The sequence below is a fragment of the Cuculus canorus genome, chromosome 8 (assembly GCF_017976375.1).
Source record: "Cuculus canorus isolate bCucCan1 chromosome 8, bCucCan1.pri, whole genome shotgun sequence".
In the NCBI taxonomy this organism is placed as follows: domain Eukaryota; kingdom Metazoa; phylum Chordata; class Aves; order Cuculiformes; family Cuculidae; genus Cuculus; species Cuculus canorus.
The window spans coordinates 15,927,232-15,942,534 of NC_071408.1; the positions used below are offsets into that span (position 1 = coordinate 15,927,232).

The 15,303-nt window shown below is 47.4% G+C and overlaps 1 protein-coding gene across 1 annotated transcript; it reads right to left on the reverse strand.

Annotated features, from left to right (window-relative positions):
* Positions 1 to 1,182: 1,182 nt before the first annotated feature.
* Positions 1,183 to 13,698, reverse strand: LHX8 (LIM homeobox 8). The gene is made up of 10 exons (XM_054072935.1): positions 13,565 to 13,698; positions 12,597 to 12,739; positions 11,850 to 12,000; positions 11,552 to 11,698; positions 8,835 to 8,956; positions 7,168 to 7,388; positions 6,614 to 6,717; positions 3,619 to 3,714; positions 2,351 to 2,534; positions 1,183 to 1,683 (listed from the first exon to the last, which is right to left on the reverse strand). The coding sequence occupies exons 3-10, from the start codon at positions 11,928 to 11,930 to the stop codon at positions 1,607 to 1,609; spliced, it is 1,032 nt and encodes a 343-aa protein (XP_053928910.1). The 5' UTR covers positions 11,931 to 12,000; positions 12,597 to 12,739; positions 13,565 to 13,698; the 3' UTR covers positions 1,183 to 1,606.
* Positions 13,699 to 15,303: the final 1,605 nt, after the last annotated feature.

Consider the following 15,303-nt stretch of genomic DNA (forward strand, 5'->3'; position numbering starts at 1 on the left):
ATGTCTTTAGAGTTTTCTTTGTGAAAACTATGTAGCAGCATAATGTTAGCTGAGACAAACCACTGTGCCGGTGCAAAGAGATTACCTTTGCTACTCAGAGTAGCTCAGACATCTGTAAGCAGCACTGGAAACAGTAGCGACATTTAATTTATGGAGCCTGAATAATTCAGAGCTTGCCAATGAAGTTATACTTTCAAAAGCCATCATCTTTCCATGCCAGCAGGGAAAATACTCCTTTTTCCACATTGAAATAGTTTGACCAGGACAGTTAAGAAACTTCACAGAACAGAGACACTAACAATTGGGGGGGGGGGGGGGGGGGGGGGAAAGGATATGGACACACACACCTTGACAAGTAGGATTTCTTTCTGATGCAAGTAAAGTTCAGCTGTGCAGATGGGATCTACCAGTCTTAAATCCTTGAGCAAAATAGTCTGTGAAGATGAAAATCAGTTGAATTGATAGCATACCCTAGCCTTTGCCCAGTGATCAAATCAGTATATCAGAACGTGCTCTGCAATTAAGTCTTAGCACATTAATAGTATAAAACACAGCAGTCTTATGCATTTGACTGAATTCCAGTCTCTGCTCATGTGCAATTTGATACAGGTCAGTTAAAATACTTTTAATTTAAAAACGGACGCTCCGTTTAGGTATTGCATATTAGTTACTCACTTAACCAAACCACAAGATAAAACTGCTGAAGAAAACAGAAGCTAAAGTAGTAAAACCTCAAAACATTAAAGCAGATGTGAATTTAGGTTTTCCACTTGCCAACTTAAATCACAGTTAAAAGTCTACCTACACAACCACCATTTTCCCTCGCCCTTCAGATGTGCACCCTCACCCTCAAGAGGCAGCACTGCTTTGCAAATACTTACCTTAAAGAAGTACCTGTTGGGGTGTGTGTTTCAAGACCCACCTAAGCCTATTAAAGGATTTTTTGAAATCATTTGAGAGAGATACAAACACTCCTCAGTTTGGTGTAGTGCACCCAAGCGTACCAGGGACCTTCTCAAAACTGAAGATTCAAGTTAAGCGCTTGACAAATGATCACAACTCAGACATAAACACAGCACCATTTTTCTTAGCATGCTACAGCAGAAACTTTATTCAGTTCATTTTGAAAATATTTGCAACCAAAATTAATTTTTGTAAACTCACTGAAATAAGCTTTAACATATAGGCTGTATACAACTCAAATACAGGTAATACTTTTAGCAATAACTTACAGATACAAACTAATGATAAACTACAATTTCACAAAGAATTGTAAACATTTTGCACAATTGTCAGTCCTTTCTTTTAGGCAAAGTGCTCTTTTGATGACAAATAAATTAACACACACAACTAGAGTGGACTACTTCCAGACAATACAAAAAGGTATTTAATAAGGCTTGTAAACAATGTAATAGTAATTTATGCAGAATCCATAAAAGTGTCTTGCAGGCTAAATATACTTACATACCTGTGCAGCAAAAATGATCTTGAAAATGCTTCTGATGTTAAATAAAAAGTTAACATTAATCTTTCCAATGATATTTTTATACACAATAAATGACTGAAGGTTACATCCTCAATAGCTTATATCCCTGACAGAAAGGAGTTAGGTGTGACTTATTGGCAGCTGTGTCATTGAATGGGGTAGCAACGGCTGGAGTCCAAGAGCTGTAGGTGAATGAGCTACAAAAAACGAAATATTTACTGGTCAGCTTCATTGGTGTATAAGAAGATTGTAAGCAAGTAAATCCCATTGAGTGATAAAAGTTCCCTGGTCCCAGCCACCGCAGCACACTGTTTTCCCTGGTCCAGTTCACACTCCTCCATCCACAGTGCATCTCAGACCACTGCTTTGGAAAAGAATAAGCTCAGGCCACACATGCAGCTCAGCCATGTTCTCCCCAGACCTCACAGTCTGTCCTAATCCCAGACACGAGCCAAAGTAGTTGACTTGCTGGGTTCACAAGACACGTAGAGATCGAAATGTAATTCTGACCACACGCCCCCTCCCTCCACGTGTTCTGTGAGGGAAACTAAGTTTTCAGTGAAGCTGCTGGATTGAGTACACCTGCAGTCCGAGGGAAGAGTCAAGGAGTGGGCGGTAAACAGATCTCATTAAAATTACATATTATTAAAATATGGTATGAATGTTTAAAGTGCTTCTGTTCTTACTACTACTATTCATAGTCTGGAGGAGATACAAAAAGCAGCCCTCATACCAGACCTTCAGCCATCCTCTTACAGTGAAGGGCTGCCTGAACATCCATTAAGCTTCCTTAATCGATACTTGGCAAACTGTTTTTGCTACAGTTAATGATTTTACCTGAATATGCAAAGTTGTTACACCTACCGTCCATATAGCTGTGTAGAGCAGTTAACATCGTCCCATCCTGGGGTACATATGCAGAATATGCCATTTCTTCTAACATGGGTGGAGACAGCCTGGAGGGTTGAACTGCTGTGACAGGAGCTGTAGATGAATGATTAGGACTAACGTGCTTCTTATGGCGTGCTCTGCAATTTTGAAACCACACCTGAAAAGGGGGGAAAATATACATCATGTTGAAACAGACTGCCATCTATCAACATCAGCGTAATAAAACCCTCAGAGTTCTAACTTTAGCTGAATTCAGTTAGTTCGCTGGGTCTTTAATCGTAACACTGACAGTTTAATAAAGAAGAGTTCGTTCTAAGCCTACATGGTGCCCCAAACAAGTGCAGTGAAGACAGGAAAGCTTCTGCAGTGAGCAGCAGCCCACAAAGGAGAGGTGTGGCAAGGGGCTGCACAGCTCTGGAGGCCATGTCCTTATCCAGGCTGAGCAGCAGCATCCATGATCCCGATCCCTACCCCTAGACACACAGCAGGACAGAGACATCTCCCTGCCTGAATACGACTGGGAGCAACACAAGGTTTTCATGAGATACCCATCTTCCTTTCATATTGAGAGGTGTGCAAGATTCCATATTTTTTAAGGCTTGATCACAGCTCCCAGTCACCTCATTTCTAAAGAAATACCCTGTCAGTCTTCCAGGCCAGAATGAGCTAAGGGAACTGCAAACTTATTTTTATTTACATAAGCCAATAAGTATATAAATTTATATTGCACAAAAATTCATATTTATGTATAAAAAGAGCATGTATATAATGTTTGCTGAGAGGCATCTTCAAGCAAAGACTCTAAGTTTGTGTTTCTCTCAGTTTTGGATGGCATGGATATACATTTTAACTCTGCTCTCTAGAACAGATTACTAGATCTTACTCCTAATGTGTCGTATCACAAGCCATTTTCAAAAGGAGTCTTAAGAACAGACTATTGAAGTCAGCAATTTATATTTAGAAGAGGTCAGCACCAATTTCTGCACTATTTAGGCTAAGAAGTTTCTTCCTGGAACATCATTAATCCTCCACACGAAGTGCAAAACGTACACAGCAAGTGTTCTAAATCAACGCGTTTGTTCTAGACCTATTCCTGACCAAGGATGTTGTCTGAAGTTGGGTTTAAACTGCCAGAATAGATCTTTTTCAATCTTGGAAAAACTACATGGAAAAAAATGTCATTAAGCATTTCCAATGGATAAGTACCAGACTTTGATAGTCACATAACTTAGTGCTGTTACCTGGATAACACGCCTGCTCAAGCCTGTTCTTTCTGCCAGTTTCTGAAGCGTCTGTGCATCTGGATTGTTGTCCTGAGCAAACTGTGCTTGCATAACCTGAAAAGGCAAGATAGAAGATTGCAGTTTTTTGTATTATGCAGCCCCAAGAGCAGCATTAGAGACTCCCTTCAGACAGTCGTCCTACTCCTTGCCTATTTTTAGGCAACTGTTGTAATCAACAGTACCCAGACAGTCCCCAGTACATTAAGAAAAAAAAAAAAAGTACCCCCCCAGCCAAATTACAAGCCCCTTATTCTGCTTAACTCAGCTGAGACGTTTACTAGAAATGAAAGAAATTGATTCTGCTTGGCAGTACTGAAAACTGGAGGAGGTGCTCTCTTACGATTGCATTAAAAGGGCTATGGGAAAAATTCACCATGAAGCAATTGAAATGTGCTCGAATAAAGAAACCTTCTATAACACCAGCACACAGCGTAAGGACAAAAGGAACTCTGATCCACCTCTGAACATTTGTGCCTCGTGCACCTTCAACTGATCTGAGGACCACAGAGGCTCCACCCTGGCTGTCCTGCACTATGGAGTTATTTGGGTACATTCACCTTTTTACAAAGAATCAAATTGGACATTTGTAATTAGGACCTGAATTATATTTTTGTGAGGAAGTAGATGCCAACTTTACATGCATTCTGAACAGTCTGACAGCCTATAGGAGTTTACCTTAAATAAGGAAGTAAGGCTTCATGGATTTCTACAGGGCATCTTCAGCAACTTAGTAAACTGTAGTTTCACATGTCTGAGTTTTGTCCCTTGGTGGTCTGCAAATTTTGCCTGGCTTCATCTTTGAAAATTCAGACTACTTCTCTCCACATTCAGAAATGCAGAAGCTATTTACTGTCCTACTGTTTCATACAAAGACATAATAATTACAGACATCCTTTTGCACAAGTACTTCACGAGGCGTCTTACTATGTGCTGCCACTCTGACAGTCATTTAGCCCTCGGATGCTTCTCTTGCTGGAAGTCTTATACCAGCATCAAGGACAGGTACAGAGACAGATGCACTGAGCGGATAGCAACTGTCATTAAATAAAGAGAGGTCCTAAGATCTTAAACATCAGCCGAAGCAGGTTACAATCTATTTAAAATAGGACAAGGAGGGGAATGTGGAAGTTTCAGTGACAGCAAACAGGAGGAAGCCCCAAACACCGTTCCCACCCTGATGGCTGGGCCTATCTCCCATTCAGCTGCTGCTGGAAAAAAACGTTCCCTTTTGCTGAAGTTCAAGCTTAACGTCCAGAGCTCTTGCTCTGCACCTGTGTCAGGTTATTGCAAACATGCTTGTATTGTACTTACAACACAGTCTGTCTCCAATGGTGGCCAAAACAGCAAACTAAGCTTTAAACAGCCACATGCTATGTTATATAGCACTCCTTAAATGCCTCACGTATGTTATTACACCTCAACTTTAGTTTTTCTCAGCTGCTTGCTCCAAAACAAAGGAGGATGGGCCAACAAAACAAAACTTGGACTGAAACACTAGAAAACAAATGGTGTAGTGGCCATGTGTGACCAGAAATTCAAAGACAAGTTATAAGCTGAAAGCAGGGACATGTAGACAGGATTAGGTAGAAAAATGCAGCTTCCTTCGTGCTATAGGTTAAAGCACCTAAACCCAGTCTCCTCATAACCCCTTCCTTGGGGAGCTGGCCCTGGTCATGGTGTTTTTCCCTAGAAAGCTAATTTAAGTGAAGTGGTGGTCCAGACAGTGAAATAACTCTCATATGAGGCAATCCAGAGTGAACACTTCCAAGGTAGCAACAAGGTACGAAGCCTCTACAGCACAACAGATGCAGGCAATCACCCTCCTGGGCAGGCTTGACCCTGCAAAGAGGAGTTTGGTTTGGTACCTTCCAGACTTCCTAACTCCCACTTCCCTTAGTACTAACCACAGAAAGGAACTGAACTAGTGGCTGAGCTAGCATAAAGGGATATTGTAAAAACGTACTTCCATGCATGTTCAAGGACAAATTGGACAATACAAGAATTGCTGCCAAGTACTTCAAATGTACTTTTCCCTGCAGTGCATCCACCCAGCTCTATGAAAAAGGTGGGGTTTTTCTCCGCCCAAAATGTGCAGCATTAAAGACTGAAGCTAGATCTTGAAATACAATGCCAAGATTATACTGACTTTAGTATATCTTTAACAGGCAAAACTCAACGACACTTTGAGGAAACCAGCACGTGAAGCATTTTGAAAGGGCTGGGAATAGCAGAAAAAGAAAAGGAAGAAAAGCAAAGATAAATCCCTGTTGATAAGTCTCTCTTCCTGGTGTACAGAAGTATAGCCAAGACTGTAATAGATGATATAAAAAGCAAGTATTGAGGAGAACTGTCTTAGGAGTTAAAAAGGGCAATCAGGAAATAGATGTGCAACCATTCCCCATTTTCTCTCTAAACCAAAGCAAAACAAGAAATAGTCATTGATGGAACTCAACCTGTGTTCATGTGAATATAAACGGGAATCCAGGATCCTTGCCTGTTTTGAGAACAGTCTTTTGCAGCCCTTACTGTGCATTACAAAAACATCCACGCTTCCGTACTGTTAATGTCTTCAAGTCATATTCAGTACCCACCTTTAGTACAGCTCTTCGCATTACATAATTCTAAAAATATTTTGTCTCTATTGTGTGTAGCGATGTAAATGTCTGATTAAATAGATGTCATTGAGCAATCAAAATAGAACAACCTTTTTGTTTCCACTCCGTGGAATTACTCGCTGCCCCCAGGGAAATAAAATCTTGAAGAGTAACTATTTCATATTAAACTGCTGAAGCTAACAAACTATTCCAGAAACATGCTCTGTCTTGACAATTTATGAAATAGTTTAAAGCACACAAGCTTTTTCTTTCCCCCCACATACATTTGGTTTACCATCAGTTCAGCACCTATATTCTGCATAAACCTGAACTGTGTAAGTTTTTAGCGCTGCCTCTACCTGGAGTTGGTCTGCTGTGAAGCTGGTCCGAGCTCTTTTTGCTGGTTTTGGATGATTAACATCTTGTTCTGTTAGCAATGCTCCTTCCACACTAATCCCATTACCTGAAACATTAGAAAGAAAACACCATCGTCTGCTAAACATTCAAAACAATGTTATTGCTAAATAAGACTGTCTTCCAACAATAAGCAACAGTAGCTAGCCAGCTTAATTTCAACTTTAAAAAAGCTAAGTTCAAAGTTAAATTGATCTGGCACCATTATCCGTTACACCCTGACTGACTCCCTTGCGAGTGAGGGCAGGAATAGATCCAGCATGATATTTTATCAACTGCATATGCTCTTGCTTTCTTTTCCTTAGGATAGAAAACAAGTTATATGAACTTAAAAAAAGAAAATATCAAATAATTTGCACTTTATTTTAATTCCAGAACCTGTGCTTCCAGCCTCAGCAAAGCCAGGTAATTACCTCTTAATAAGGAAGATGAAGCAAACCCTGATAATTTAATTAAAACTAAACCACAAACATAGTTCTTAACAAAAGCAGTATGTTACCGTTTTCAACTTCTCTTTTCAGGTTGTCCAACATGCAGTCATAATGTACTCTACAAAGGACTTTCTCTTCAACCAAAGCAAACTCCTCTCCAGTAGACAGCTGTCTTTTGCAGGAGAAGCACGCGAAGCACGCCAAGTGATACACATTTCCTTTAGCCCTTCGGACCCAGTCAGTAGAATGAATGTGCCTCCCACAGCGGGAACAGCGGGTGCCGTACCGCCTGCAAATAAAGGCAACAAGAAAGTGAAGGCACAGACATGAACCATTCCAGGCAAAACGGTGACTCTGGGAGGGTGAGAGGCAATGGCAATGTGGCAGCACAGCTGAGACCCGCAGCACGTAGGCTGACCACGAGGGATGAGGGGACAGCATAACTGTGCTTTTAATGCCAATAAATCAGCAAGTTTTTATCTGATAGCTTAATGCAAGACCACTACTGAACTACAGAATTTAATATTCTCATAAGGCAAAGAGACTGAAAAAATTGCTACTTGAATTCACACTCTCCATATTCCTTTTAATAAAGGTAACTACTTGGCAAAAAGCTGCAAGTGGAAGATGGAAAAGGCTGACCTTGTGTTCAAAATTCTCCCAATTATTTAATTACATTTCACATTACTGTGGTGACGCTCTAAACCACTCCCATTCAGCTACATCACCCTTCACTAATCGTTCAGCCCCTTCAGCAGAAGGGGCAAAAACCTGTATCTTCATAGTTATTTCCTTAACTACCATCACATTATGATTTTAAAAGAAATTCTGATATCTGCAAGTATTTACTTTACTACGTTAGAGTATTTCTCTTCCAAGAGGAAACTAGACACCAAAATATGTTGATTACATGGATAAGAATTTGTCCTGAAAGTATTTGCAATTTTCTAAGTTCTTTTTTTGAAGTCCCGCAACACTGTTTTTCCAAAAGTTCAGATGATTCAGCCTGCTCCCTCCCTGTGTCAAAACTGTCTCGCAGAACATAATCCACTCACTACACATGTAGAGATCCCGTAAATAGTTTGGTCTAGGAACGTATGAGCAATCAAAAATTAACAGCAAAATATTTTGCTGCCTTCTAGACTTAAGATTTTATATCATGGCTACTTACAATGCCAGCATGAATACATAACATTCTTCCTTACAGGACTAGTAGAACACTTCATGTTCTAGATCAAACTCATCATAGAAAGGGATAACTGATGAAAGCTTCTTTTAAAAATCACAAGATTTATTCTGGGTTGGTTTTGTAGTTCCACGTGATAGCTTAAGTCTTACACCAGCAGAGCGCTAGTCCAGACAAAATATCATCTCACTTCTACTACGTATTATCTGTTGACATTACCCAAGAAGAATTCTTTGTATATAAAACAGATGCACAATGCACAACTTTATGGTGGCAAAAACTTTGACTTACTTTTTTTTTTTTTTCCCCACTGTGCATACAACAGTAAATTATTGTATAAATGCAGGAGTTGTGCACGATGAGAGAGGAGCAGAGAGAGAGACTTACATCAGACAGACCTGGGGTTTCCCAAGTTTCTCCACAAGAAATAGTGAGTTTACCTACTGAAAACAAAACTATCAAATAAAAACCTACAGAGCTGTGGCTTAAGTGAAAAGCAACAAACAAGCGTGACACGTTAGCTAAAAAAATTATATTTGTGTGCTTTACCTGAAATAATCAAGTTTGCAGAAGATGTCTTTGTCCTTGATGTAACAGCTAGTATGCCTTCCCAGCGATGTTCTGCAAACACTGCATGAGAGGCAGCGTACGTGCCAGCAGAGGTCGTTTACCTGCAGAGCACAAAAGGAAAAATACCCCTAAACGTTTGTGCTAAGATTCTATTTTGTATTTACAAAAACTATTTTTTTCCATCCACACAGATAAGGCCAAAAATGATATGCACCACAATTCACAGAAAAGTTATCTTCAAGGCAAAACATTTTTCCTACAGAACTCCATGCATATTAAGGGTTAATTAATTTAATGGAGGTGCCCAGAATAAGCTTTCATGGTGTTGTAATTAAAAACACCAGAAGAGGAAGCAAGAGATCCAAGTTCCACATAGACATTTTGTGCCCAATCCTGATTTCATGGTGTTAGTGTAACAGAGCAAGTTTTGGCCTCACATGACCTTGGGAAGGTAGCAAACTTACATACTTTGATTTCCCATCTCTAAAAAGTCCTGCTCAACAAAGAGCAAACCTTGTAAAGTGATTTGAGATTTTAAAATGCACATACTGAAAGGGGAAAGAGGGTGTCTGTCAAATAGAAACACACCATAAAGCACAGTTTCACTTGCCAGGTTTCTGTTAAAGCAAATTGAGTGAATGGTATGAATTTCAAAGTATCAGAAGTTGTCCTAATAGCAAATTCAACAATTGTTCAAGATGTAATATCCATAGTGAAATGAGAGTGTCGTGAAAAGCAGCAGAAATCAACAGCTTTAAAAGCCGATGCATAATTTTTGGGCAAATAAACTGAGTGCAATTATTTTCATTTCTTCATTCCTATAAAGAGAACTCTGTCGTGCAGACATTGTGCATCACATATCAGCTAAATAACTTAAATAATTTGAAAACCCAAGGCTCCCCATGACCATGAAAATTGAGCAATAACCCACTGGATAGTCCCATGCTGCAGAGGAGGAGTTCTGTAAACCAAACAATGAGTAAGACTAGTTTTTTAATTTTTTTAAAATTTTGAGCCCATTTCTCATCTTTTATCAAACAGCCCACAAATCGCCTATGGTGAAGCAGCAGATCTGAGATAATCCAGGATGTGCCTTTCATCAGAACGCTGCCAGACAAACCAGCGGGAGCATGAAGCATTAGCTCCGGCACTCATGTCGGAATCACTCCTTTCAGTCACTCTCCAGGTTACCACAGTGCAGTTGCCGTTGCCCAACATTCTCCCAACCATGATCCGCACTGGCAATCATCCTTCCATATTGTGCTGACAAATTTACAGCACAATATGCAAAACTGTTGATAACGGCTGTCACCAAGCCCATCCTATCAAGTGTTTCTTAAAATGTCAGTGCTGCAGGCAGGCGCAGGGCAGCAGCCCCTGGGCCAGCCGCTCACCTTGGGCCAGCGGCCACCCCTCCCCAGCTGCATCCCCTGGGGACCCATCAGGGCCCACACCAGCCCCAGTGCGGGCAAGAGCAGTCTGCATACAGCCAGGCCGCTGGCACGCGGCTCTGCACAGCGTGAGCCACTATCCCAGCTGCACGAAGTCCATCTCACTGGCTGCGCTTCAGTCAATAACGCTTTTCTACAGAACAGGACATCAACAGCTTTGTTAGCTGTCCCATGTGATGTCCTCTATGTACATTCCTACTTATTAATTTAGACAGCCGAGGTTGGAAGACATCCTGACAGCCATCAGAAAGATGCCAGTGTAACAGCAGAGATTCCTCTCTTTCTCTGTTCACGCAGAAGCAGTAAAAGCAAATTCAAAACCTTCAGGCTAAGTCATTTAGAGTTCTTTTGCTCCTAGCCTCCTTATCCCAGTTTTTCAGACAGGAGAAAGCCACGATCAGTAAACGAGCTACAAAAATGTCCCTGGGGTTAACAGGACTGGAACCAAGCTCAGTTTTTTTCTACCCCCGTCCAAGCCCTGCTGCGAAGAGAGCTGGGATTTACCGAAACAAAAGGCGCACGGCAGCTCCGTGCCCTGCATCCCTCTCCACCGACCCCCGGCCCAGCTGCGTGTTCTGGGACCTCCTCCCTCGACTGAGAGCCGAGCAAACAACCTAAACACCGAGGAGCTTCCAGCGGTGTTGCTGACCTTCGCTTTGCAGGGTTTACGACAGCTTTATTTAGAGCCGCATCGAATGGAAACAAGCGCCGTGTAGAACGATGGTCTAATTTCACTTTTGAAAGGAGAGCACAAAACTCTAACCCACGATAATGTTAACGATACAGAAACAGACCAGCATTGTCCCAACTAAGCTAACACTAAATGTTTAAAGCCACATGGTTTTATTCGTTTCAAATTCTCTTACTCTGTCCCGGATGCCAGGGCTGGCAAAGCTGCTCTGCCACCACACCACCCGTCCCCTTCCCTGACACCACCAAACCGTCTTTTACAGAAAAAAAGTGATGTCCGTACTCCTCCCGGGGCGCTTTTCGCGTTGAAATCCACAACGTCTCGCCGCAAGATTTATTTCGGCTGATAAACCGCCGCTTAAGCACAGCCGCAAAGCCCAGGGACGGGGTCGAGACAACCAACGCCGACTTTTCTTCCCCGAGTCAGAAAAACACCCTTCGGGCGGGGAAAAGCGTGCCCGAGGCAGGCGGGAATCGCGTTTTTCACCCGGTGCCGCCTCCCACAGCCGAGTCCGCACCTCGCCCCGCTCGGCGGCCGCGGGTCGGGCTCCTTACCTTGAGCAGGTACTTGTCCACGATCTCCAGGCCGCAGCTGCTGCACACGCACTTGCCGGAGCCCGAGGCCATGGACCGCGGCGAGGAGGAGGGCGAGAGGGCGGCGGAAGAAGAGCACGAGTCCTCGTCGGCCGCTGCGGGGCTCGCCTGCGGGGGAGCGCACGGGAGAGCGCGGTCAGCGGCGGGGGGGGCTCCCGCCGAGGGGAGCGGGGAGCGGCGGCACCGCCGGGCGGGAGGCGCGGCCGCCGCCCCGCACCGCGCCCCGCGCCGGGCTCCGCGCCGCCCCCTCCCCGCGCACCTTCTCCGCGCGGCCGCCGAGCGCGGGCAGATCCTTGTCCTCCAGCCTGCAGACGAACATCGGGTCGCTCTTCCAATACATGGCACCGCCCTACCGCATCCCGCGGCGAGGCTGCGGCGGGCGCCCCGCGCCAGGTCTCTGCTCTCAGCGCCTGCAGGGAAAAAGTTTTTGTTTTGGAGGGGGTGGGCCCCGCCGGCGGGACCTGCCTCGCTGGCCTCACCTCCTGCGCTAAACCCGCCTTCCCAGTGCGCCGGGATCGCCCCCTCCGCCAGCCGGGCTTCGGGCGGGGGGTGGGGAGCCGACGACAAGAAACAGCAACGAAAAAAACCACAGAGGATGCCCCCGCCCCCCCCGTTTGTCCTCATCGCTCGCCACGGCTTTCCCTGCCGCCCCCGTCCAAAGCTTCGCGTTACATCCCTGTATTAGCAGAGAAGGCAAACGCGACGGAAAGCGGGAGCGCGAGCGAACGAGAAAGGTTTTTCCCCGCTGCCGACCCCCAAAGTCCCAGCGTGTCCCTGTAACCCAGCCTCACAACTCCCAAACCTGCCCCGCTCCCGCCCCCACCGCTGGAATCCTGGGATAAAACCTTCCTCATTAAGCTCAAACTGGAGCACCTGAGTGCCACCGCAGTTCCGAAACCAAGCCCTGAAAGCGCTGTAATTAACGCCGGTGGCCTCGGTTGCGCCCAGAACCGAGGGTGCTGGGAGCTCCCGGGAAAGCGGGATATGCCCTCCCGGAGGGGCTCACCGGCACGCGTCTTCCACGATCGCAAACCTTGCCCGCAGAGCTCTCAGCTTTCAAATACCGCTGGTGTGCTCGGGACACGTCAGGAGAAGAAAGCGAGAGTTTGTCCGTCGAAGGTGAGGTAAATAACCGGGGTGCTTGCTGCTCTGCACGGATTTAACCAAACAGGTGGTTTTAATTAAACTTGTCGTTACGTTTCCATCTTTCCCCCCTCTCTTTGTTTCAGCTCCGCCTGACGATAGATGCGAGACGCGTTGCAGAGCCTCGGTAAAGCAAGCGGAGAGAACTGCCCGTACGCTCAGGACTAGGACAGTTTTGATAAAAGCCAATTCTGCTTTGGAGCAGCTGTACGAAAGGAAAAGCCCCGTATTCCTCTCCCTAAAAAAATACGATCTTTGTTTCAAACCCTAGGACCGATTCTGCAGGACCGCAACCGAACGAGTCGCGGTGCCGAACCCCGTTAAATCTGGGACGTTCCTAATCACTCGTTTGTCCCGCGCTAAACCCGATCTCACCCCGGGCAGAACCTCGACTGGATTCAGTCCCTCTGCCCCCCGCAGCCGCTGCAGCAACGAGGCAAGTGCCGGGCAGGGTTTGTCCCTGGCCGCTCCCGGCAGCGGCGCGGCTCCCGCTGCCTCGGAGGCAGCTCTCGGGGCCCCCCCCGCAGCAGCTCCGGCGCTCCTGAGCCGCCCCCGGCCCGGCTCGTCGCCCGGCACCGCCTGCGCGCTTCCTGCGGGGCCGCCCGGGAGCGCGGTGCTCAAGGCTCCCGCGCCGGAGTCCCCCCTCCGTTCTCGGCTCTCCGTGCCCCGGCACACCCGCACCGGCCGAGCTCGGCTGCCCGAGGAGCGCGCAGCGCGGGGCTCGGCACGCAGCCCGCCGGGACTCCCGCCCGAGGCTCCCCGCCCGGAACCGTCAAAGGCGCGACGGGAGAGCCACCGTCTGTCGCCGGCGGCGCGACAGAAAGCGAGCACCTGCCGGGGGCCTCGGTGCGGCGCGCGGGGAGCCCTCGGGAGCCCGGAGCACGGCCGCTCTGGTGCCGTCGGTCCTTGTTCTGCGCTGTTAACGGATTGGCTGCGGGCGTTCGCGCTCGCTCCGCGGAAGGCTGAGTATTCGATTTCTAGAAAGTAATTCCGCTCCTGTACGCGTCCGCGCTTTCTCTCGCAGAAACACAGCGGCAGGAGCCAGCCCAGTCCATCCGCGCGTCGCTTCCCACAGAGACTGGGATCGTGCAGCGGTAACTCATAAAGCGTGTGTGGAGGAAAGAGCGCACGGGAGATTTCTCGGTGTTTCGTATGATTTGCGGTGCCCGACGACGAGCGGGTGCTGGCGGCCAGGAATGGGTCCCCCCCCGCGTCCCCTCCACTCCCCGCCTCGTCGCGGTGCGGGGCCGGGCGAGTTCTGTTCGGGGCCTCCCCCGGGCTGGCTCGGCGGCCGCGGGAGTGCGGGACGAGAGAGCTCCCCGAGAACCGGCGCCGTCAGTCGGGTCGCAGAGCCCGGTTCTTGCTGTGGTCGGGGGGGCCTTGCAAGAGCTGTGCCGGTTTTGCCGAGCTCGTTGGCGAGAAGCGTTATTTCCCGGAGGTCGGAAGTGCTGTGGTGTGCGATGGACGTGGAAAGTGCGTGGGCTTGGTTATCCGGGCTCCACCCGTGCTTCGCCTCTGCGCTTTTGTCACCGATCTCTCCAAAGTCCAGTCTAAATTTAATCGTTTCAGTTACACGCCCTCGATAGTTTAGTGAGCACTCCCAGCATCGCTTTTGAGGAGATGAAAACACGCGGGCTTTAGGGAATTTTCGATTTCTGCGTGGCCCCGTCTCCCCGGGGCTGAGTCCGCGCACACCGCGGGGACGCGCGGCTCGGGCGCTGCTTTAACCCCGGCGCTCCTCGCCTCGGGGCGGGGGTCTTTGCGGCAAGAGCTCTCGGAGGGCGGCTCGGGGGGGGGGGGGGGGGGGGGGGGGGGAGGAGGAGGGGAACGGGCACCGGAGGGGGCAGGCGGTCCCGGCCTGGTCCCGTCGAGATTGCGAGCGGAGCGGGGGGCCTCCCGCGGGGGAGACTGCTCCTGGTTCCGATTCTTCTCTCTCACAAGTCCTGCCAAGGCTGCGTGGGGGTGGGAGCGCTAATCGGATGCTCAGAGAAATCTCTTAACTATTTGGCGGTAAGGCAGAGCACGAAGGAAACGCTAAACGCGGAGAGTTAGGGTTGTTTGAACGACAGGGTGTTGGTGTATCGACTTCTTAACCACAGACTGCACCGCAGTGCGAGTGCGTGCGGCTGGATGTTTCTTTCTGGAAGGTGCTCCGGGAAACCGGTTCTCCCGTTAAGACACGATCTGCTTAGGAATTAAAAATGGCATTGTGGTCAGCTCACGAAAAGCGGGGGCGCGGCGGGCCCCGCCGGGCTGTCGGGGGAGCGGGGCTGCGGGGCAAAGCTCACTGCCACGCAAGCTCCCCGCTCTCGTCTCAGCCACATTCTTAAACGCACTTTGGTATCTGCACACCTTTCAGGATCCAGAGGTTTTCCATCTGCAGATCTCTGGGGGCTGTGGCAGAGTCTGCGGGACTCGCTCTGTATCCCACGGGCAGATTAGCCCCGAATTCTTGATTCTGGGCTGGTTTAACGAGGAGTAAACGGAGCAAGTCTCTTAACAATAACTTGCTTCCCAAATAATTGCAATGTCCTTTTCTTGGGCCAGGCTGTCTGTCTCTGGTTTGTGCG

Excerpts from the sequence above, each read along its gene's own strand:
- LHX8 (XM_054072935.1), bottom strand. The coding sequence starts at position 11,930 with ATGTATTGGAAGAGCGACCCGATGTTCGTCTGCAGGCTGGAGGACAAG. Across the intron at positions 6,718-7,167 it reads GAAAAGAGAAGTTGAAAACG|GTAATGGGATTAGTGTGGAA; the intron begins GTAACATACTGC and ends CTAATGTTTCAG. Across the intron at positions 1,684-2,350 it reads TCTACACAGCTATATGGACG|CTCATTCACCTACAGCTCTT; the intron begins GTAGGTGTAACA and ends CGTTTTTTGTAG.